The sequence below is a fragment of the Mesoplodon densirostris genome, chromosome 13, assembly GCF_025265405.1.
Source record: "Mesoplodon densirostris isolate mMesDen1 chromosome 13, mMesDen1 primary haplotype, whole genome shotgun sequence".
Taxonomy (NCBI): domain Eukaryota; kingdom Metazoa; phylum Chordata; class Mammalia; order Artiodactyla; family Ziphiidae; genus Mesoplodon; species Mesoplodon densirostris.
In genome coordinates this window covers 57,112,728-57,139,323 of record NC_082673.1, presented here as the reverse complement: position 1 = coordinate 57,139,323, position 26,596 = coordinate 57,112,728, and the positions used below count along the sequence as shown (strand labels likewise).

At 34.8% G+C, this 26,596-nt stretch overlaps 1 protein-coding gene across 11 annotated transcripts in view; it reads right to left on the bottom strand.

The window, feature by feature from the left end:
* The window catches only part of VPS13B (vacuolar protein sorting 13 homolog B), a 791,444-nt gene that overhangs the window by 511,251 nt on the left and 253,597 nt on the right, over positions 1 to 26,596 (bottom strand). The window contains exon 20 of one of the 11 annotated variants that reach the window (XM_060116063.1): positions 6,849 to 6,988. The exons of the other annotated variants lie outside the window; for them this stretch is intronic. Within the exon in view, the coding sequence (XP_059972046.1) occupies positions 6,951 to 6,988 (38 nt within the window). The 3' untranslated portion in view covers positions 6,849 to 6,950. Of the gene's footprint in view, positions 1 to 6,848; positions 6,989 to 26,596 lie in introns of those variants that run through there. 11 annotated transcript variants of the gene reach the window in all.

Below are 26,596 nucleotides of genomic sequence, written 5' to 3'. Positions count from 1 at the left end.
CAGTTTTCCAGACTTCAACCTGAAAATTCTTTTTCTCTGTTACTATTTGGTTTCTATTTTCATTACAATAAAACTTACACTGCAAGCGAGTAAAGGTCCTGAAAATTATGGACAGTATTACTTGGACAAGACACACGGATATTATATGGATAGTATATCCAGTCCCAGAGCAATGATTCATACATTCCTCCACCCAACAAATACTTATTAGGCACCAACTATATGCCAAGCACCATTCTAGACACTAAAGATACAGTAGTTAATAGAGAAGTAAACAAAAGGCAAGAACACAAAAAAACATGAAATAGTGATAAGTATAATTCAGAGAATTACAATACAGTAATAGGGAAAAAAATGAATGGGTGACTCCTTAATATTGGTGGTCATGAATACCTCTCTATGAAACTGACCTGTAAGCTGACACAGAGCCAGCCAAATACAAAGCAGTAAGACCACAATTCCAAACAAAAGACAGAGTTAGAACAGCCCTAAACAGAAATATAAAGGCAGCCAAAACATAGTGAAAAAGGAACAGAGTCACAGATTAGGTCAGAGAGGTAGGTAGGGGATTTTTAAGTTAGAATAAGCAGTTGGAATTTTCTGTGCCCAATGTGATAAAACGGGGTGGGGAGGGACTTCCCTGGTGGCACAGTGGTTAAAAGTCTGCTTGCCAATGCAGGGAACACGGGTTCAATCCCTCATCCAGGAAGATCCCACATGTCACGGAGCAGCTGAGCCCGTGCACCACAACTACTGAGCCTGCACTCTAGAGCTCACGAGCCACAACTACTGAGCCCACCTGCATGCTGAAACTACTGAAGCCCACGCACCTAGAGCCCGTGCTCCGCAGCAAGAGAAGCCATCGAAATGAGAAGCCGCACACCACAAAGAAGGGTGGCCACTGCTCGCCACAACTAGAGAAAGCCTGTGCAGCAACGAAGACCCAAAGCAGGCAAAAAAAAAAAAAAAAAAAAAGAGGGTGGGGAATAACATAAATTTATTTATATTAAAGGGGAAAAAAATCAATCGGTGTGATGTAAAGAATATAGCAGAGCAAGCTTGGAAGCAGAGACACCAATTAGAACTAAAGTAGTCGAGCAGCTCTTAACCTTTTCTCCACCCGCAACTACCTGAAGGAAATTACACTCTCCAACAAATAACAGCAATGGAGAGGAAATTCTGATAAAACTCCTTGCTCTTTTAGAGGCTCTACTCTAGAAGAACTAGGAAGCATTCTCCACTTTCACTCTCAGCTTCCCTTCTCCCAAGACTGGTCATTTTTTCCTTTCTTTGTTCTGTTCTTTTCCCTCTGCCTAGCCTAAAAGTCCACTTTGGATGCTACTCAATCAGAACTGGATGCATGTCTCAAAAGACCACTGATATTGCCTGAATTCAATGATTCTTGATATTAATACTTTTAAAAGTTTTGATTCTGGACAGAGGCAACTAAAAAGACATCTCCACAAATAAACAAATTTGTGGTTTGTCCTGTATAAGAAAACTCTAAAGATAACGTAGACTATATAATAGGCAATTTTCATTTAAAAATCCAATTTTGACATGCTTTCTGGACACAGGAAAATTTTTATGCAGTTTGAAATAAATATTTAGAGATATTCAATTCCTAGCATGTGAACACACTAAAAATGTCTATGAAAATTAAAACCACTCTCTGGAATCTGATGAAATACCCAATTTTAGTTTAGGTTTCATTTCTCTGTATCCTGGGATATTTCTTCTCTATTGTTTAGAAAGCACAGACTTTGAAATATAAAATGAAAAGAAGGCCTGGAGTAGCAAGCTCACAATAATGATATCATCCCAAAGTTGTAAGTTTTCAATTATTAATAATAAAAATTAAAACTCATTTTTCAGCTTAACCAAATGTTTCCTAACACTATCTAAGTCTCAGAAAGCAATGTGTTGCTACATCTAGTCCTCTACACAAAAATTCTTCATTCTTATGGCATGTTCATTAGAAGATAAAACTGAGTTGAAATGACTTAAATCTCATTTTCTCATACAAACAATGGTAATATAGCAGGTTACTTTCTTAGTCATGAATGTGATAATTTTGGAAATTGATATAATCATATTTAATCAATTATAAGTGACAGACCTATATGCTATAAAACTTTTTTTCAATAGAATGAAAAACACAGTCACATAAAATCAAAGATAATATTATATGATAACACAGTGTACATTTCAAAGATCTTTTCTTGTTTTTCATAATTGTTTTAACTGCCACAAATTTTTAAGGAGGCTTCCTCAAGGATATGGAATCCAGGACTTATTTGGAAATATGTTCAATCACTTTCAAAAAAGTGATTTTCCACAGAACTAGAGCAAAATATTTCACAATTTGTATGGAAACACAAAAGATCCCGAATAGCCAAAGCAATCTTGAGAAAGAAAAACAGAGTTGGAGGAATCAGGCTCCCGGACTTCTAACTATACTACAAAGCTACAGTAATCAAGACAGTATACTATTGGCACAAAACAGAAAGATAGATCAATGGAATAGGATAGAAAGCTCAGAGATAAACCCACACACATATGGTCACCTTATTTTTGATAAAGGAGGCAAGAATATACAATGGAGGAAAGACAGCCTCTTCAAAAAGTGGTGCTAGGAAAACTGGACAGCTACATATAAAAGAATGAAATTAGAACACTTCCTAACACCATACACAAAAATAAATTCAAAATGGATTAAAGACCTAAATGTAAGGCCAGACACTATAAACTCTTAGAGGAAAACATAGGCAGAACACTATGACGTAAATCACACCAAGATCCTTTTAGACCCACCTCCTAGAGAAATGGAAATAAAAACAAAAGTAAACAAATGGGACCTAATGAAACTTAAAAGCTTTGGCACAGCAAAGGAAACCACAAACAAGACGAAAAGACAACCCTCAGAATGGGAGACAATATTTGCAAATGAAGCAACTGACAAAGGATTAATCTCCAAAATTTACAAGCAGCTCATGCAGCTCAACATCAAAAAAACAAACATCCCAAAACAAAAATGGGCAAAATACCTAGACATTTCTCCAAAGAAGATATACAGATTGCCAACAAACACATGAAAGGATGTTCAACATCACTAATCATTAGAGAAATGCAAATCAAAACTACAATGAGGTATCACCCCACACCAGTCAGTATGGCCATCATCAAAAAATCTACAAATAATAAATGCTGGAGAGGGTGTGGAGAAAAAGGAACCCTCTTGCACTGTGGGTGGGAATGTAAATTGATACAGCCACTATGAAGAACAGTATGGAGGTTCCATAAAAAACTAAAAATAGAACTACCATACGACCCAGCAATCCCACTACTGGGCATATACCCTGAGAAAACCATAATTCAAAAAGAGTCATGTACCACAATGTTCATTGCAGCTCTATTTACAATAGCCAGGACATGGAAGCAACCTAAGTGTCCACTGACAGATGAATGGATAAAGAAGATGTGGCACATATATACAATGGAATATTACTCAGCCATAAAAAGAAATGAAATTGAGTTATTTGTAGTGAGGTGGATGGACATAGAGTCTGTCATACAGAGTAAAGTAAGTCAGAAAGAGAAAAACAAATACCATATGCTAACACATATATATGGAATCTGATAAAAAAAGAAAAAAAAAAGTTCTGAAGAACCTAGGGGTAGCACAGGAATAAAGACAGAGACGTAGAGAATGGACTTGAGGACATGGGGAGGGGGAAGGGTAAGTTGGACGAAGTAAGAGAGAGTGTCATGGACATATATACACTACCAGATGTAGAATAGATAGCTAGTGGGAAGCAGCCACATAGCACAGGGAGATCAGCTCGGTGCTTTGTGACCACCTAGAGGGGTGGGATAGGGAGGATGGGAGGGAGAAGCAAGAGGGAGGAGATATGGGGATATATTTATATGTATAGCTGATTCACTTTGTTGTAAAGCAGAAACTAACACACCATTGTAAAGCAATAATACTCCAATAAAGATGTTTTAAAAAAATCCTAAAAGATAATATTCTTATTATTAACAAATTTGAAAGATATATGAGCAATAATATATATGTGTATATATTCAACTATGTATGCATATGGGGATACATATGTTTTATATGGATACTTTTTTATACATATAATCTTTAATTGTGGAAAATATAAAATTGCATGATCTGGATTGAAATGATAAAGTAACATAGTCTGAAACAGGACTACACTAAAGCTCATATAAGCTGTCTTCCCAGATTTGACATTCTGAATAAAGAATGAGAATAGTCTTTAAAAAAAAAAAAGAAAAAGAAAATCTAGTCTCTTCACCTAGTTAATGCCTACACTCTTTCACAGCTAAATTCAAACTTCACTTCAAGAAAGTTTTCACTAATTTTCCAAACCAAGTCAATTTTCCTACTGTATAATCTCATAACGTTAATAATTCTTTCTTCTGTGAGACTACTGCAATTTCAATTTTATATTTATTTGTGTGATTACTTGTCCTTCCAACTTATAAGCTCTATGAGGGTAAGTATCAACTGTTTTGCAATCCACTGTATCTTTACACCTTCAATCAAAATTCGTTAAACAAGTTTTAAAAAATACATGTATGATGCAATGTATTAAAGCAATACAGAGTATAAAGAGAGAATTCAAAATCTTCCCTCCTCCCCTCCAGTCACCAGAAATAACAACCATTACTATTCTGTCATGTATTCTTCAAGACTCTTTTCTAGAATTATAGTAAAGTATGTATCTACAATTACATTTTTTATAAAAATTGTATCATATTTAGGGCTGCCAGATCTAGCAAATAAAAATACAGGCTGCCTAGCTAAATTTAAATTTCAAATGAACAATGAATTTCTTTTCATATAAGTATGTACCAAACATTATCTGGTGTTTACCTGAAGTTCAAATTTAACTTGACATCCTATATTTTATCTGGCAAGTTTAATCATGTAATACATATTGTTCTAGATTTGGCTTTCTCCACTATAGATTTTAGATTTGTGCTGGATATATTTATAAGAGCTACTGAGCTATACCTCCAACAAGGAACTATTAGACTAAGGAGTAAGAGGAAGAAATAAAAAAGCATGCTATTTTCAAATATGAAAAGCGTCCCACATCCCTTAAAAATAAACTTCTATTTTCCTTTTCATGAGGCAGAAAATAGTCTATTTTAGGTATGAAAAACTGGAAACCTTCTGAGAGTTGCAAATTTTCTCAAAGTAACACTCAAAGATGGGCATTTGGCAGAAAGTTTTCATGCTGTGAAAAAACTCCCCTAATTCAACTTTGTCTGCATTTCAAATATATAAACTATATACTAACATTTTATCACTAAATTTATAGGATAAATAAAAATAATTTACACTTAAAAACAAAACATTCAGGGCTTCCCTGGTGGCGCAGTGGTTGAGAGTCCGCCTGCCGATGCTGGGGACATGGGTTTGTGCCCCGGTCCGAGAAGATCCCACATGCTGCGAAGCGGCTAGGCCCGTGAGCCATGGCCGCAGAGTCTGTGCGTCCAGAGCCTGTGCTCCACAACGGGAGAGGCCACAACAGTGAGAGGCCCGCGTACCGCAAAAAAATAATAATAATAAAATAAAATAAAAAACAAAACATTCAAATCATTCTGTGAATAACTGAAAAATAAATACTTTCAAAGGCGCTTCCTCACTACAAGTAATGGATCACGATGATTGCACTTTATTATTCTATGAAGATAAAATGATATGACCATTCTTACATCATTTAAACCAAATTTTAAAATGTTAATGCCAAGCCTAGTTCTCTGATCAAAATCACCATATTTGACTTTTAGAATAGAGAGCTGTTTTAAATGGTTCCACAGGGGAAATAGCATCATCTAATTTATATCCATGGTGTTTAGCATTGCAGAGGTAAAACAAATAACTTTTGTATGTCATCTGAAAAAGTTTATTTCCATGATCGCTTTATTTAGCAATCTTGATTTCATCTATAATCAGAAATGTGATGTGCTAAACATGGGCTAGAAACAGAGTTTATTTTGTTAGCAACTTAAAAATATAAGACCATTTATTTGTTAATTATATAAAGCTGAGAAAAAAAACCACATAGGCCATAAAATTAATCTTGGTACCACATGGTTAAATCTTGTGACATGCACTTCAGAGGTATTATGGTTCAAGTTGGACCAGAGTCAGCCAGCAGATTATAAAGATAAAATGACAATTATCTGGTATAGGCAATAACATCAGTTCAGTCAATCCAAACTTACTAAAATGAACAGGGGCAAGTTATATCATGATCTGAACAATATTTCCTAACTTATAAACTGAGGGTTTGTTTTAAAAATTAGACCCAAAACTTAAAAGATTATTGAAATTATTGCACATGTAAACAAGGAGACATGCACAAGAATATTCAGGAGAGCATTATTTGTAATAATTTTTTAAATGGCAACAAATAATGACTAAAAAAATGAAAACACTGTGGTACATTCATATAATGTAATAATATAAGCAGAGAAAAATGAATGAACTACAGTTACACAGCTGTGATACATGCATCATAAATTGAGTAATAAAATGAAGCTGGAGAAAGAATACAAATGGAATGATACCTGTGGCAGCTAACTTTTGCGAGGTAACACACCACCCCAAAACAACTAACATTTATTTGGCTTCTTATTCTGCAGGTCACCCACTTGGGGTGGCCCTAGCTGGAAGATCCTCCTGGTAGCCTTGATTGATCTCAGTTGAGGCTGACTCTGACATCCGCAGTCAGTTGCCAGGTCAGAAAGAGGCTGATTGCCTGCAGGGTACAGCACCTTGGCTCTCCTCAACATGGTATCTCATATTCTTGCTCAAACTTGTTCACATGGTGGTGTCTGGGTTCCAAATGTAGCAGGAAGGCAAGTTTCAAAATGCAAGTGTTTTTCAAATCTCTTTGTCATGTTTGCTAATGTCCTTTTGGCCACAGCAAATCACATGCACCAGCTAAATCAGAGATGGACAGACTACAGTGTGACAACTTGCAAGAGTCACAGGGAGAAGAGAAATTTATATCAATTTCTATAATCTACCACAATACCACTTATATAATGCTAATATTATGCAAAAGAATACTATATGTATTGTTGAATGAAATATGCACACATATAAACATACCAAAAGTATGAATATATGCACAGTAACAATAAATGCCAGGTTCAAGATAGTGACCAACTCTTGGTTTGGAGAAGGGAAATGAGAAAAAGGAAAAATATAGAGGGAGCTTTAACTACATTATCAGTTGAAAGAATGGTTTATGGATGTTCTTGTGAAATAAACTGTTACACCTTTTAGCATGTCTAAATATATGGGAAAAAATAATAAGGGGAATTATAAGGGAATTCCTATAAACTAAGAGTATTATAAAGGTCCTTCAACATATATTACTAAACATACACTGCAAAATAAAATCTGGCATAATTTTTTAAAAGCCCAGTGAATTAGAGGATCAATTTTACATTATCTGCATAACCAGAAAAAGCACAAATACATTAAAATAAAAACGAATTGGATTGGCAAAATCTGGTAAGAAATAAACAAAAACTGCTAGAAGACATACATGCTCAACACAGGTTACAAAATACTCATTTAAATAATGCACTATCAAACATGGGCTAATAATTCAAAATTACAAAAATGAGAAAATAAGCTATCATGATCTATGATCAAAAGAAAACAGCAGAAACAGACCTGAAAAAACTTTACATAACAGCATTATTAAATGTAAATTACAGTATAATAATGTTTGAATTAAAGAACTAAAAGATGGAATGCAAAATTTAAGAACCAATTATAATAAAAAAAACTAGAGAGCTGAAAGAAGTTCAAAATGAATTATTAAAAAACTGTATTCACTGAAATTGTAAACACAGTTGGTAAGTTAAATAGCAGATTATACAAATAAAAAAAATTAGTGAACCTAAAAAGATACCAAAAGAAATTACTCAGAATGTAACACAAATTAAAAAGAGATTAAAAATATGAAAGGGGTACAGAGACAAGAATGATAGAATAATAGTATCCGGCATATGTTATTTTTTTATCATATGTTTTATCAAAGTTTCAAAAAGCAAGAAGAGGGAGAGAGCAATATTCAAGGAAATAACAGTGGAAAATTTTCCAGGTTGCTGAAAGACACATAAATTACATAAAGTAACTGTAACCAAAAGATACAAAAGGAAGTAGAAAGAATAGACATATTCCCTAAAATGGAATAACAATTAGATTAACAGCAAACTTCTGAAATGAAAAAAGAAAGTATGAAGGCAAAATTTTCTACCCATATAAACCATTGTTCAATTTTGAAATAATGATAAGTTAAATAGGGCAAAACTTTCTAGGTGGCCTCCTAGAAAAAATAAACTTATCAAAACTAACTCAACAGGAAGTAGGAAATATGAATATCCTAAACCTACTAGAGGAACTGAAACAGTAGTTTAAAACTATTTTTAAAAGAACAAAGAAGAGGAGGAAAAAGGAGGAAGGAAAGGAGGAAGGGAGGCTACAATGGTAGAAAGGAAAAAGCACAAAGAAAAGAAGACAAAAAATAAAGGAAGGAGGAAGGGAAGGGAAGATGGGTGAGAAGAAAAGAGGGAGGGTGGGGCAGGACCGAATAGTTCTAAGGAAAATTCCACAAAACTTTTAAAGATCATTCCAATCTTTTATAAAATATTCCAGAAAAAATTTTTTTAAGTTGTTATCAATTTATTTTATACACAAACACACTCTTCATGACCGCTTGTATAATTATTTGGGAGTATAAATTAAATTCCTAAGCACTGCTTTAGCTACCTCTCACAAAATTTGAAATACACTATCATTTAGTAAAAATTTTTAAAAATTCATGACTAAGATGGGTTTGCTGTAGGGCTGCACATATAGTTTAATAGAAATTTCTCAACCTATTAAGATATCTGCAAGATATATATTTAGTATCACATCATGCTTAATATAGTCATATATCACACTTATTGGGGAAACATTAGGATTTTTTTTAAAAATCATGAAATAGAAGATGCTGACCCACCACTTCCAATGCTGAAAGTCCTAGCCAGTGAATTAAAATACAAACAAGATATAAAATATATTAAAATTATATGCATAGGGTATGATAAAACAGACAACCACTCACTCACATAAACATAAGATAAAACACAGACAAGTTCAATAAAGTTTCAATTAAAGTCCAAATACAGATTTTCCTGGAACTTGAAAACTTAAATTTTTAAAAAATCTTTTTGTAAGGTATGACCTCATCTCTTGTCATTCCACAAAATAATGCCTATTAGTGACCCAGGTGCAGAAAGCCCTAGGGTGTGCAGTTGTTGCCATGTGGCATCAGCCAATAGGCTAAGGGGGACATGAGCCAATTTGAGACCAGTGAATACATCCACTCTGACCTCCTAGAGAAAAACATCAACACCATTTACAAATGACTGAACCAGCTCCTGATCCTCTCAAGAAGATTGTGTATGGAAATCTGAGATCAGTCAACCAGGAGACTGAGCTGGTTAAGATATATCTACGGCTGCAGTCCAACTGCATAGCCAGGCAGAATGTCATGGCCCATATGGTTCATCAGCAGTGGGGTACCAAAAAGTACCATACCATCCACCATTCACTGTGACCACCTAATCAAGGCCCAGCCAAAGAGAGACAAAGATCTACACCAGTCCAAGGACATAAACCAAAAACTGTACAAATTCCTGGCAACCACAGCTTCCAAGTATATACAGGATGGACTTCTGGAGGACTGGATCTGGAATTATTTACTGTATCACTTTGGAAAATCACATACCCTGGGATTCTTCTGATTGGCACTTACTATCACTTGCCCTAGTGGTGACCTGTGGGGCATCTGCACTGGATTTGGAGGTGGTGAAGCTGTGAATGGCATGTTTGGGACTCCACTGAAGTTGAAGTTCCCCAAGGTGACTGGTGTGAAACTGATGGGCACGCTCTCCAGCTACTCCCATATAACTAGTAGTGTCATGTACGCTAATGAGAACATAGTCTATTAAAACAGAGAAGTTCCTCATAAAAGAGTCTTAGCTGCCCTAAAGCTATAAACTGCAAGATTCAAATAATGTTGCTACATAGTCTGACAGTTTTATTGTTATTTAGCTCTCACTATAGTAGCTACTACGGTAAACGACTAGCTTGCAATGCATAAAATCAACAAAGTTGATTACCACAATAGGTTCAGCTGAAATCCTACTGTGGTAATCATTTCACAACACATGCTAAATCATGTTGTACTCCTTAAACTTATACAGTGATGTATGTCAAATATTTCTCAATAAAACAGGGGGAAAAAATGAACAAAGTTGATCCCCAAAGTAAGGCTTTCTAAGCACTTTACAGCACCAATCCATGGTCCTGTAAACAAACAAACAAAAACAGCTAAGTAAATTGTCAACACCTTTCACTTAAGTTAATTTTTCTTCTGTAGGCCTTACTACCTTCTGTCCCAAACCAGACAAATAAGAGTTTAATGGTACCATCTACCTTTATTCTGAAAAGGATACAAAAATTAGAGGAAGTTCAATGGATGTGCAATAAAATTATCTATGATTAAAGAAACTGAAGGAAAGCATTTTTAATGCTTTAAGGTGAAAAGTGAAGGAACTATCCTTACCATGAATAATATGAATTTTCTTTAAGAGATTGAACTCCATCTAATACTATAATTCAATAAAGGACTAAACTAGTCCTAAACTGCTTCTTAAGACAAGGGGAAAAAAAGAAATTTCTGACTAGTGGCTTTTAGTCAATTACCATGGGAACTTGGAGATTCTTTTTTTTTTTTAATCTTTTTACTATTATTTTTTAACAAAGCGCTCCAGGGATAGGGGACCAAGGGAGGGGGGGAGGAGGGGAAGCGAGGCCCCAGCCCCACAACCCTTTCTTTTTTTTTTTTAAGATTCTCTTAAAAGCCATTAAAAGACAAGATATTGATGGTTTCCATTCTATTTAAAGACAATGACTAGGATCATTAACGTAAGGTAGAACCTTGTATCACTATGATTTCCCTTCTAATGCCTTCACTTTTCAACCTAGCACTCCATTTTCCCACAACTTAAAAGGTAAGAGACAATCAAAAATTAAAATACAGGTGCTAATACTTGGATATTAAAAATGAAGGGATAAAGGAGGGACCACTTAGGAGATACAATTAATTCAGACTGAGGATAGGAGTAAGGGAAGAAAGAGGAAATGACCAAAGGAGAACTAATGCAGGAGCTTGTGTCCAGGGGCAAGAAACAAGTATCTTAAGTGATGTTAAGAAAGATAAATCCTATTCTCTGATTCTGTTTACTCAGTACTCGATTAAATTCCCAAGATTTAATTCTCCTTTCTCTTCCCAAGTCCCATCCTTCAAATAAAAAATTGGTTAAACATACACAAACTCCATCACTGGCCCCTGACTAGTACTGTATATTCTCTATGAATGGCCATAATAATATAACAATGAAGACAATACTATCATTGTTTAATATTATATGTGTGATCAAACGGTTTTGATATAGGGTACTTAACCTTTATACAACAATTCCAGCACAGTTACATTTTGAAATAGTAGCCCCAAGATAACTACTCCAAATAATATGTTCATATTTTAAACTCCTTTCTAAAATCCTAGGTAAACACTTTGAAACAGGCATCTCTAATGAGTTAATATAAATTACAGAATAAAACACAGATGCTGAAAAAAGTTGAAAAAATATTTTTCGTTGTCACAACTTGGAAGGTATGATTGGTACCTAGCTTGTAGAGAATAGGGATGCTGCAAAACAACCTGAAGTGCACAAGACAGTCCCAGCAATAAAGAAATACCTGGTCCAATATGTCCAAAGAGCCACTGTCAAAAAAAGAAAAAATTTGTTCTAAAGGAACACTGAAGGTTAGTAAATTATTTACTGATAGATTTTCTTTGTTGCAGTACATTATTAGATCAGTCACAATGATAAGAAAGACATTTTTTAGGGAAGTTCCCAAGGAAACATTGTCATAGCACAGAAAAGGAAGGTAAAGGTCACTGAGAAAACTTCGTGGTTAAATTTAATATAATCCACCATAGCTGATGGCTCAAAAAGAAATAAGTTGTTTCAAAACCAAAATTGGCAGTAACACTGCAAAAAGACCCATTTTATTTATAATCTGGAACTAACAGGGTTTTTCCCCTTAATGCAGATGAATTTTCTTGAACCACTAACAACATACATTGGATGTCAAGGCAAAAAATGTAGACATAAAATTTTGATCAGCATTCCTTAAGGTGATTTTGTCAAACAAGATACATAGGTTAAACTGTCCCTCCAGAATCCCTTAAAAATGTATTTTTTCAAAATTAGTCATTCATTTTACTAATAGTATAGAATCTAATAGTATAGAATCTAATTACAGTAGCTGCTTAAGTAGTATTTATTGAAATGAATGATGTTTAAAACAATATGCCCCTAACTAAAATATAGGGTTTAGAATGCTCAAAAAACGCCAAAAGATTGAAAATTTCACTCAATATGTTTCACATAAAAACTGGTAAGATCATACTTCACAAGTAGAAAAGTCCTATAATCCAAAGAACAGCCAAACTGAATGAAAACTTAGAAATCATCCTGAGCTAAACTTCTCAAAGGAGGGTATTTACTCCTAGGCATATACAATGGTGAGCCATTTCTTAAAATTCTCTTCTCTAGATAGCTCAAAGTTAATGTTGGCTACAAAAGATATTTTCAGCAAGATCTGAAACGTGGAAGTGAAGTGGCAGCCATGTATGTTTCACACTCATGAGGTGATACTACTGTCCATACATGTCTCTGCTTATCAGCTGGCTCGCCTATTTGGCACAGGTAGCAGCCGGCCCCATAAGCAGCACCAACTTTTGCCAAAACTTCTCCTTCAACTTCTCTGACTTACTCCTGGGCCAGGAGCATTATTTGTGGTGAGCTACGTGATGAAGGATATAATATTCTCTCACAAGACACCTATATCATACCTATATCATCAAAGTACGAAACAGTGAGAGGTCACAGTTTCCACTAATCCTCACAGGTTCTCATTTGTCCTGGCTTCCCTTTACTTCATGTCAACCTTCCCTTCTTGACTTTCTGCCTTGATGACTTTGGGTAACAGCACCAAACATAGAAGAAACAACTTCCAGACTGCTTAAACAACTCCCACAACTGAGTATGGAGAACGCTTCATAATAAATCTCTCAAATGTGCACCTCCTAGTGGTCTGCTTCTCTGATTAAACCTTGACTGATAAAGAATTTCTGTAAGGTGCACTTTATGTATTGCTTGAGAATATTCAATTACAGTGTAAGTCTAGAAAAACAAGATGTATAAAACTTGTAAGAAATGTTAACCACAGACAGTATATTTTAAAATATCTTATGAGATATAAGTAGAACTCTTATATATCTGTGTGTGAGGAAGCAAGAAGCTCATGAAACATAGAATTCGTAAGACATGTTATATATAGATAGTAAATTATCCATCTGTTAGGGTGCAGGAGAGAAAAAAACATATAAACACTGCATGCCACAGGATACAGGATACAGGCAGTGTGGTCTGTCCTGCTTACATCCTATCCCATGTGTGCTGACCACCTTATCTCTATCTAGCATCTTGCTTCTCATTTGTGTTCTAATTAATCTTGACTGTGCTCCGATGCAATTTTTTGCCTTTATTTGACTTGTACCCTGCTTTATAGAGTTAGTGATTTATTGAATATTTAGAACAAAGTCTATGACAGACATTTTTAAGATGAAATTGCTGTGCAAGGATTTTGTTAACCTGACATTTTAAGAAAAGATTAAGTAAGACACTACTTAAAACAGTCGAAGCACCAAGTTTTTTAAGAAGCTCAATATGGCTTTTTCATATTGAGAAAATCTGAAAGGATCTATTGCTATTAGAGATGATATAAATTTATCAGCTTATCTTTAAAACATATTTATATCAACTCCCTTTTAATTTATAATATGTGAAGCTCAACATTTATTAGGATCAACAAAATCAAAGGAGAAAGGTTCAGTACTGATATTATACCATAGCAGGAGACACACTCCAAAAGTCCATACCAATTAAGAGCTTTTAGTATCATCTGGAAGATGGTAATTTCTTCAAAGACATTTAAGGGAGTGAAACAAAGGATTTATCTAAGTAATAAAGTCCTAAAGAGGATGCTGTTGGTACCTCTCCAGCAGTCACCCTCCTCTTCTTCCTTCTGAATAGAATCCCAAACTTTATGCAAGAACCCGGAATTGAGTGCTATCTCCACTCTAGGTTCAAGCTTGTCATGGCAATCCCATCTCCCTTGATGGGTTTTTAAGAACCTGAACTGGGACTTCCCTGGTGGTCCAGTGGTTAAGAATCAGTCTTGTAAGGCAGCGGACGCCGGTTCGATCTCTCATCCAGGAACTAAGATCCCACATGCCATGGGGCAACTAAGCCCGCATGCCGCAACTACTGAGCGCCACAACTACATGAGCCCACACGCTCTGGAGCCCATGCGTCACAACTAGAGAGAAGTCTGTGCACCGCAACGAAGAGCCCGCACACCACAACAAAAGATCCCACATGCTGCCAACTAAGACCCGATGCGGCCATAAATAAATAAATAAAGCCTGAACTAAAGCTGACCAACACATGGCATTCCATGGCAATTATTGCTGGTTAAAAGGTAGGCATGTGGCCTAAGCTGACCCAATCACACTGAGTGAAAGAAGTTTTAGTTCCACGGCGGGGATTGGGGGGAGAAAAGTATCTGTTTGTCTACCTAGCACAGACATAATGTTAATTTAAATTAGCAGAGGTTTCTCATTTTCAAGGCAATCGTTCTCAGAATTTTTTAAAAAATTAAGACTGTAAAAAATATATATTAAAACTACTAAAGAGAAACCTGTCTGCAAAGTATGAGCTATTTCAAATTTTTGAGAAAATATTACTTTTTGCAGCCATGGATATAGTTAATACATTAAGGCTAAATGCTCCACTAGTTCAATTTTCATCTTGAAAGAGAAATCCCAAATAAAAATCACTATTCTTTAATAATATCTTAATTTTTAGTCATTAATAAACTTCAAAATTCAAATTGAATTGGGCTGACTCAATTTCACACTGCTACCATTTTTACCCAATTATGTTGATTATAATGTTGTATTTCTTCTTATCAAAGACACCACCAATTATGACACACTATTGTTTCATATGTGCGTAGAGCTGGAACACCCCAGGGGTACACCTTTGTGTAAGATTTAGGAGAAATAAATCCTCCTACTTTATAGGAAAAGCAACAAAACTCATGAAATAGCCTTTACCCTGGGTGAAGGGTGGGGGACAAAATCTCCCCAGAAAATTTAAACAACACAATATTCACACAGTTAAGGCATTCTGAGTTCATACTAACAGTGAAGTCCAAACACCATCTAAGAGATAATTTAATGTAAAGTGGTCTCAGGTTGATGGTGTCTGAGATGACTGGAAGAAGCAAACACGAACTCCCTCTATAAGAACTAGACTTCAACTGAGGACAAGAGTAATAATAAAAGGCCACTTATTTTAAGAAATGTTAAAATCTGGGGGGGGGGTGGATGGACCTTGGAATTGATGAAATAGGGTATAAATTAAGTGTGATAAATGATACATTTGTAAGAGACAAATAAATACATGAAATTTAATTACAAATATGGGAGGAGCCCATGAAAATACTTAATTACTGCATCATATAGTTTTAAATCTGGGTGCTCATGAAATCAGTCTCTCCATCTATTTTCACCAAAACAACCCTTTTGAAATAGATGAATTTCTAACATGCATCCATTTGAGTCTTCTTTTTTAAGCATCTTAAACTAACACATGGCTAAAAGCAGCTTAGTTTTATCCTACTCGTTCTTCTCTTTGTAACCTATAAGATTCTGGCCAAAGAAGAGAGTGAAACCTTAGGTGTTTATCTGTATACAAGTTAACTGTATTATATTTTCTAGATGTCCACTAATAAGATTTTATTTCATATTAGAAAATTTTAATTTCTCAAGTTCCTTTTCAACTCTTACAAGTAATATCTTGGTTGTCAAACTGTCAACTTCCATTTTGAGCAAAATTACTTTCACAGACTAATTTACTTTTAACCAATTGGGTAGAAAGAAATTCTGCCTTATTCCAAGTTACTTAAGTTTTTCATAAACTATTTATTTACTCGACAATTGGAAATATTCACATACAAGAGAATACATAGTCTTTGCTCTCATGAAGTTTAGAAGCTAGCTGGAAACAAGATATACATTTCAAACATTAAATGTGAATGACACTAGTTTATTCACTCAATATATATACTGAGTACTTGTTGTATATGTCAGAACATGTAAGCCTTTTCAACCTCGGTTCCCCACCTGAACCATAAAAGACAGAAAATTATTTGAGTCATTATCTTCTTAATTCTTCCAGGTATGATACACACAGATGCGTAGAAGGGAATCCAGTAGAGAATAGATGAGAAGGAAAAGTGATGATTAAGATTTTTTTTCAATAAAATTAATGGCAAAGATAAGTAAACCAATCATTAAAGTACAACTATGGGAACATGGAAGAACAGTCCCCATAAGCCATTGCATATGGGCAACAAATAAACAATTTAATGAAGGGAAAAATTCCAAAGAAAGAAAATGTTATTTTCTTTGAAATAGTAAAACCTTGAAAAGAATGCGTAATTTAACTATTTGGAAGGTAGGTACAGAGGGATAACATAAAAAGTATCATAAGAATTGAAAGGCACTTGTATAAAAGCCACCCCAGAAAAACTAGCTGATACAAAAGTGATCTTTTCTCTACAAGGAACTAGCATCTTGCTTAGTGTCCTTGTCAGTCATGTAATATAATGCTCTTAAGAGAACTCAATCATAAATTTCCCCTGAGATACCAGATTTATGTTGATTGAGATTTTAACCTAAGCCATAAATATACACAGATTAGAATTACTCTGCTAAGGTTGTTCTTAGTAATAAATTTTACAAAACTGCCTTTGAGAAGTAGACTGAAGTGTCAATACCTTTTATCCTAGAGAGTAATGTTTTGAGGAACAAATGAGGCATAAAATTAAACTGGTTTGTTTTACTAAGTTAGATAATACATGAGCAGTTGCAAAGGTTGAAATACTGGATTTCACCTGAAAGAATCACAATAGGGAATCACTGTGAGGTTTCACACGTGAAAAACCCAACTGACAATAAATAAAATCAATTGACAATTTATATAGAATGAATGAAAGAAGCAAAATTAGAGAGAGAACAAACTATCCAAACTATTCTGTGATTAATGCTGCCAATCTAGTTTTAAAGTATGAGAAGTAAGAATAAAAAGGGATAAATCTGAAAGAATCTTAAAGGAAAAAAAAACCTTAAGACCTGTTGACCAACTGAATAAACAGTAAACAAGAGCATAGATTAAAATATGTCATTAGGCTTTTGAGAATAGCAATACCAGTTTTCATGTTCAGGACCTAAATGAAAATGAGGATGGTCACTAAAACCTCAGATTTTATGTAAAAGACATCTTAATAGCTTACCCAGTGGAGGAAAAAGCCCTTTAAACTAAAAGTATCAAAATATAAAAAAACAATTATTTTAAAAACCATTTATAATCTCTGCAACTAAAGATAATCTTACAAAACTGATTATATTAAAGTAACAAGTCTCAAAAATTCCCCTCAACCTGTAAACAATCATTTAGCTTGTTTAGAATAAAGGATTCAAGGTAATCTACATGTAACTTGTGCTGTATCACTTGAAGTTCGATCACAAAAACTTTGAAAATATATTTTAAGACATGAGACTTTAAAACTTTCTTAGCAGAAGAATCCTTTACTCAAACAAAATCTTACATAGTAGTCCAACAAATTAATCAGAAAAAAGCAGAGTTGCTTTTATGGAATCTAGAAATAAAGGTCCAGAGCCTCACCCAATGGCAACTCTTAAGAAATCTTGGGCTCTGCAGAGCACACGTTTTAAAATAAAATTAAATGGATAAGAAAACATTATATATCACTTTATCCTGTGAAATAAGATCTGCACAACACTAAAATTAAATTAGTTACCTTATTGAGAGACTGGGATATACAAGTGAAATAGGCAGTACTTGAAAGCTGAATGGAATAAAAAGGCTAATATTTGGTTAGAGGAAATAGGTACTCAATAATTATTTACTTCAATAGTTTGAGAAAGTGAAAATTATCATGAGAGATTGCACTTGCTTAACTTTAATTACTTTCCCATGTTCATTCCACTGCTTGGCTTCTAAGCCTAAATTTCAGAAGGAGTCTGATCAACTGCTGAGTTAAAAAGATCTCTTACCGCTTTTATCTTTTAGTAAAGCTACCGTCTGCAAAGACCTCCCCCAAGAATCATGGAGTATGAACTATAGGATTGCTCATGCCTAGTTGCTGGTATCCCAGCCTGCATTCATTACTTCACCCCATTAACATTCCATGCTGGGAGTCCTTTTCCAGTTTTATGAGGCGAAACCACAAAATGTCAGGTTAACAAAATCCTCACGCAGCAATTTCACCTTAAAATACTGCCTGTCAAGAACTTGCTTCCAAGATATTCAATAAATCACTAACTCTATAAAGCAGGTTGCAAGTCAAATAAAGGCAAAATTTGCATCAGAGTACAATAAAGATTAATTGGAACACAAGCTGATTATTTAGAACTACAACCTTTGGGGAAAAGAGAGTAGAGCGGTAGGATTCAAGTGCACCTCGTAACCTGTCTCCGTTTTTAACTGTGCTTATAGTTATACAGATATACTTAATTATTACACCCATTTCCAATCATTCAGATACCTGATTTGAGACAGTTTCATAGACAGTAGAGAGCTTTGGAGATATGAACACATTGGTTCAAATCCTGGTTCTGCCACTTATTAATTATGTGTCTTTGTCTCCCTAAACCTTGTTTTTTCCATGTAAAAATGAAGCAAATAATTCTTTCTTCATTGGGCTATTTTGATTTTCAAAAGACGTCAGACAAAAGCACCAAGCATAATGCATAACAGTCATAATCACAAATGTTCAGTAATGGTAATAATAATAAATGTTCAATAGTTGTTAGTTTCCTTCCCTCTATCCTTTGTAGAGATGAAAATTGCCAACTTAAGAGCTACTGTTCAAACTCTACACTCTCTGAGGATACCATAACTAAGAGATCTCATCTCTGTATGTACAGTGATGGAGTCAAGAAAGACATGTTAAGTATGAATGGGAAAAAGAAAGAGAAAGGGACAGTTTTTGGTGTACACGTAAGTGAAAATACACCCATTAAACACATCCACCTACACTCCTTTCTCCTTCGCTCAACAGGAATGAAGCCTGTGCACTCACCCTCTACGTTGGTGATCCCTGTCAATGCTAGTAGTATTAGGCTCTCAAGACAATAATTAAACCATGTTGGATGCTGATCTTCAAAACAAGTATCTTTAAGTCGAATAACCTGAGCTTGAATAAATCTTTACACTCTCTTGTTGACCATGCTACAGACTCTTCACAGTGGACTTTAACTAGTCTGAGACTGCCAGAATGGACAGAAATTAATCCCAGTGAAACTTGAAACGTACATTCTGTTCTGGATTGAAGTTACTTGCCTAAGAGCTCCCTCATTAAATATTTCTTAGACAACTATTAAGTACCAGGCATTATAGCTTTCTCAGAACTGTCATCAGGACCTGGAGAGAACAACCACTTTTTCAGGTCTGAAACTGTCTCTACCAAGAAAATGAGTAGGAAAGGAGAGGGACCAAATCAAATAATGCATACCTGTGTAGTCTAGGGAACTGACATGAAAGCAGGTCAAATTCACACTCCAACACTAATTTCCCAAAGGACCGTAATTCACACTCTGATTCTGTTCTATAATTTTCTGATAAAACATTATTTGTATGGTCATGCTAATGACCTTTATGAGTAAGTATAAGGTGCAGAGGATAACATACATCAGTGTGAACTGTCAATGAATTAAGGCAAAAATATTTAAGAACCATTGCTGCCCGACTCCCACATGTTCTCACTACTATCATAATAGTAATAATTATTCCTTTTCTTTGAATCCATTCCAATTTCTTCAACTCCCTTTGTAAATGCAGATAACAAAAGAGAACAGGAACCAAAGCAGGACTCTTGCAATAACTAAGCCCTTGCATAAGGCTTCCCACTTCCAGTAAAAACACACAAATCTTTGCCACTGACATGTGGATTGCATTCATATTAAATTCCCGATTCAACAGTTAAATGGGCATGCTCATGCTCTCAATCTCATAAGCAAAATAAATCTAAAAGAAAATTGGTTAATACTAATATTTCAGTTTAAACACTGCAATCACTGTTCACATTAGATTGGTGTGACCAAAAAACCATGACCAATCCTGAAATTTAAAATTCACTTCTATTTTCCTCTGATGTTCTCTTATGATTTAGACTTGTTTAATATGCAAATTTACATTTATACATCCAGTACAACATAAAGAACATCAGCATAGTGTTGGGTCTCCCAAATCTCAGAAAACAGTAGTGATCTAGTGAAACCCTAAATCTAACAATTCAATTTGATCTTACTAATAATAACTGAATACATTTTAATAGAGTACCTATATGTTTTAGCGATGTAGAGATCTCAAGTATCTCACAAAAAAAAAAAGATGGCTATTTTGCTCCACACTATTAGTAAAGAGCAGTCAATAACAAAGAGCTCTAAAAAAAGAACAGAGTCATATATAGATAAAGACAAAAGCAAGGAAACCAAGAATTAGGGCTCTCATCAAAATGATACAACTAAAGGAGCACACAGTCTTTGGACACAGACTGATATTGTTGTGTTCTCTAACACTTGAGAAAAGCCTGTTTGGCTTCCAACAATAATTGCATCGCAGAAGACAAAAAAAGCCTTCCTAGGAATTTACACTTTGATCAGCAACGCTAAGAACACAAAAGTCTCACCTTCTTTCCTGCATATACAAAAGAGGTCTACAAAGTCTAGAAACCCCTTGTGTTGCAAAGAGATAGAAATGAGATCGAATAAAATTAATTATTTATTATGACTAAGTTTTAATCCTTTGGATATCTCATATCACATTTCTTGTATGGTAGGAGTTAAATAAATGGTCCATAAGCTTACTAAGCAAAAAAATGTTATTTGGAAGTAAAGTGAAACTATAAATGCTATTCAAATGCAAATTTAAAATTCTCCAACTCGGCACTGGAAATGAATAAAAAGCTCATCTGATATAAGTGTGATAACAGAACAGATTAAACATTTTTTAGCTTTTTACAGGAAAAAGAAATGGTCATTATCCAATATAGTTATATCTCTTATTTAAGCAGATTCATAAAATTGTGCATAAAAGAATCTTCAGATTTTAAAATAACCTAAAACCAACTGAACCAATCTGAATTATAATCAGATAGGTTTTCAGTAATTTATAGCATCCTCCTGAATTAGACTTTGGTAACACAATCTGGAACTAACAATAGTTACTCATCTTGTGGAAGTAACTGAATGTTTAAAGACAATTGGTTAAAACTGATGAATGCTAAACATTTGTTTAGTTTTAAAGATTTCAGCACCCACTGGCTCAGAACCAAAATTAAACTGAGTAACTAAAGGTCAAGGGTAAGCATGTTTGCAAAATCAGCAATGCCTGACCCAAAGGTGACCTGGAGGAATAAAACGAAGAGAAAACAGAAAAATTTAGTTTTTTCACAGTGTAAATATCAGAGCAAGGTGACTGCTTTAAAAACTCATGTTCATAATGATCATCATATATTTGGGTGAGTTAAAATTTTAATAAGCATCTGAGGGGAACCTCAATACTTATAAGGTTCACCGTTCTATAAAGTGTAGAGCAGTATTTACAAATTAAATGCTTCCTCTTTTTAATAAATTGGATGGCAATTTAAAAAGGAAGACAGAGTCCCTTCCAACATTTTCAATGTAATTAGTCTCATTAAAATTGCCAGAAGTAGCTATTCCATCATAGTCTATTAGTAAATCATTTGAATTGACTAAGATGAAAGTTAAACAAGTCAAATAACAGGAAAAAGCAAATATTTACTGAGAAAATACAATGTGTAAACTTCAGATGGTCATTAATGAAAGGAGGAAAAAAAGAGTTGAAAAAGAAAGAAACTACTGATGCTGTATTTTTAAAATCTGTGTCATAAAGATCAGGATTACAAGGAACTGAAAGTCCTTAGCCTTTTACCACATCCCCCACTAACACCTTGATATTAGCAAAACAACATAAATACTAAAACGTTAGTATTCTGGAAAATTAATGTGCTTACTGAGATTAGACCCTTACCCTATAGGTCTCTTTCAACCAGAAAGGAAACAATTGTATTTCTAAATTAATACCCTCGTAGAAACTTGAGGCCATAATCCAAAGAGCCAGCATTCTCAGCTAATATTCACAAGTTCCAAAACACAACAGTAGAGACACAGATGATAGTCCCGGCGCCTATTATAAACAATCACTCCCTCACATGCTTTTAATATTGGAACAGACTGTGACACATAAGAGTTAAATAATAAGAGTAAGCAAATATTTATTAAATGCCTACTAGTATTAGAAAATAAAGTGGTGAATAATAGTAGAGGCAGTCCCATCCCACATGAATCACATCTCAGGTACCTGAAATATATTATTTTATCCATTTAACAACTCTGTAAGATATTATCTTTCCAGTTTTCCAGAAAGAAAACTGACACTATGAGAGGTTAACTAACTTGCCCAAATCACAAAGTCAATCAGAAGCCTGGAAGAAGGACAACAGAATCAAATCAAAGACTATGACTCTTGGGCCTCCCTGGTGGCGCAGTGGTTGAGAGTCCGCCTGCCGATGCAGGGGATGCGGGTTCGTGCCCCGGTCTGGGAGGATCCCATATGCCGCGGAGCGGCTGGGCCCGTGAGCCATGGCCGCTGGGCCTGTGCGTCCGGAGCCTGTGCTCCGCAACGGGAGAGGCCACGACAGTGAGAGGCCCACATACCGCAAAAAGAAAAAAAAAAAAAAAAAAAAGACTATGACTCTTGCCTGTACACCCATGCTCTTTGTTCCACATCCAGTAGGTTCTATAATATAGGAGGGTTGTACCACACTCTAGGGGCATTTTTGGAAATTAGTGCTTCTGGTTGTCACAATGATTAGGAGACACTACCTGACATTAGGTGTCAACCAAGACATCAAAGTTGTTCAATGCTCAAAACAGTCCCTTGCACAACAAAGAATGGTCCCTCATCCCACACAATTTTCAAATATCCTGACATTCATGTGAGTGAAAAATCTATTCATAATTATTTGAACCTAGAATCTAACTCCATTTTACATTTAAACACATAGTAGTTTTCACACCTACTTTAATGAACCTGAAAGTTCCATAAATTTTACTATCAGGAATACAGGAGAAAAATTATGAATCATTAAGAATTTGACCAAGAAGTTGTTTACCATTTCAGAAAATCACTTCACTCATGGCTATTCCATTTTAGTATTTTCACCACCGATTTATCAACATGTAGGCAAGCAAAATTTAAAACTGTGCTGATATAACACATGTGGCAGGCTAAGTGTCTTAACCTGAGCACTTCATCACGTCTTCTAGTCTAGTTACACTCTAAATACTGGATAAATTACTTTCCTCTTATTTTTCCCTTCCTACAACTATGGCATTATATTGATTTCTTTGTAAGTTATCAGTTCAAAAACGTACATTAACTATGAATTTTACATCAAGATAGTAAAGAGGCATCAGAAAATATATGCTATCAAAAGGAGCATTAGATTTTACAGCATTGAGAACCACAGCACTACATCATTGTTCCCCTAACTGTGATACTAACTAGGCCATATGCTTGGCCTTAAAATAACACAATTGGAACCATCTCAATTATAAGAGTCACCTCTACTCATGAAAACTTTCACACAAGTTACTCTCAATGGCAGGACATTTCCTTGTATTGAACTAAAGTTCCTTATTCTATAATTTAAATATGTTTATTCTTTTCTCTGTCCTAAAATAAGATCTGTGCGGGACAAGAATAGCTCAGTACAAGTACAATATAGAGGCTATATTTTATCAGTGGAATTTTGTTTATCAATCTCCCTCTTTTATTTACCATATTTCCCAGTAAGTGTTCAATGAATGTCTGTTCATAGAATGGTAATCCCACAGTATTCCTGTTCAATATCGTATGTTCATGAACTGAATAATCTAATATATTAACCATTATATAAATGCTTTCTACAAACAATAAATTTTATTGAGTATACAGACTCAAATATTACTCCCATCCAACATGAAAATTCACAAAAAGAATGTTCAATTTGCAGAGGTAGTAAATTAGAGGAGGCATACAATGGAACTGGCTTACTGAGTTTGAAAACTAAAGTCAAGGTTTAAAATGTTAACTGTGAATTAAAGTTTTCCAGGGATCCCCTAATTTTCTAAGACAAAATACAGTAGTTGTTTGGAAATATATATTGATATTAATCTATAGGAAACAGGTATCCTCTACTAGTTATGGACTTTAGAGTACTTTGGTGCATACACCTAAATTCATGACAAAACTTTAAAAGAATGAGCTGAATAATTCTTGCCCTATTGCAAATCCTTATTAATAGTGAACAAATCCTCAAATACCTCTTATCTCAAAAATAAGAATAAGATGCCACTGGTTATATAATAATTGAATGGTTCAGCTTCTCTAGACCTTTTACTGAATTTCAGGTCAAGGGCTGCCCACTAAATGATCATGCAAGGTATAGCATTATGTTGGATTGCCAGACCTGGGACAATGTTCAAAGAGATCTCTCTTATAAATATGGCAAGCATTACAGCAAATGAATTCACTTTTAGCCACAAAAAAAGACCCTAGAAATTCCATTCCATGCCACCTTTGAAGTAGCTCCAAGGGTATGTACCATTTTCTGTTGCCTACATGCAGTTGTTTTTTGGTTCATCGTGGCCCCTACATATCATTATAGCTAAGATATTATTAATTATAAAGACTCAGCATTATTTAATGTATCACTAAAAAAGAAAAAAAAATTCAAAAAGGAAGTCTAATAGGAAAGTCCTGCATAAAGTTGACACATCAAAGCTGCCAGTGTAAGGGGAAGTAAGAAATAAAGCCATCAAGCAGAAAGGTAACTTGTTTGACTTAATCTTCACATTGGGTGGAGAGACAAATACAAATCTTAGGGAATGTGAACCATGAACTGATATTCACGTAGACTGGCAGTATGAATTCACACTATCAATGAAGTCCAAAAATTCGTCCAGCAGTTAATTTAACTTGTGGTAGTCTCAAGTTGCAGTGCCACCAAATGGGCAGCAGAGGCAAAGAGATAATCTCTCTGGCAGACTTTAACCTCAACTCAGGCCATGAGCGATTGTGAGGTATCACTGACAATACAAGGACTCCTGATTTCAGAGATGTTAAAATATGAAAAATTACAAAACTAATAATCAATGAGATAGTATAGAGATGCTTTCAGAATTAACAAAAACAAATAAAATTATACTTTGGGAACAGAACAAAAGGGACTAAGTATCCCATTATCTCTGAAGTTAAAAAAATATATACAACATATATAGGCACATATATATAAAGATACATATATATATATAAAGATACCAAAGACATACATGAAACCTTGAATTATTGCCGTTCTTTATCAAAGAAGATTAAAGATGACAGGTGAATTTCTGTGTGCCCTTTAACGCTAACCAGATTTAGATTCACAATTTTATCAGTACTGAACCCATTATTACCAATTTGACAGATCCGTAAGAAAGTGTACTTTTACCCATGTACTAATAGTTGTTTAATTGAGTTAATTAATCACAGCCTAACTAAAATATCTCAAACAGACCTCACACAGCATTCAAAGTATAGCTTGAAATCTAATCCACCCTCCCTTTTCTTTAAACTGGCCCGGGGGATGAAGTCAATAAATTGTCAATTAATAACATATTTGCTTTGATGATTCTTTAGTAATTTATTGTCATCCCACTTCATAAATTTTTTAGTAAAAGATGTGGGATTTCAAGAAAGATACCTCTTCCATGGGAAAACTCAGTTTAAGAGTTTTCTGCTGCCACAAAACCAATAAGACAAACTAGTTGATAATCCTCCCACACTACACCATGTAGGTATAAGCACTGAACCAGCGAAAGTTTAATTTGTTCCGCCAATGGCACAGAAAACTACTCAGATTTATTCACTAAATAGATCTGAACATTAGTCTCTAGCTTTTGGCTAAGGCCAGGTTGAACTAGGTTATTCATAGGCAAAAATATATAGTCTTGAACCTAGTAGTGTCAGTACAATTAACATAACTCGTGTCCCACTACCAGAGCCAAGGTGCTCCCCTATTTATATGCTCTATCAACCGCTAATGGGAATTCACTGCTACCCACAGCCAGTTTCCCCTAAACAGCATTCTCTTTGCACTTAAAAGCCAGATACCCCTAAATAATAATTAAGACATGTAAATCCCTAC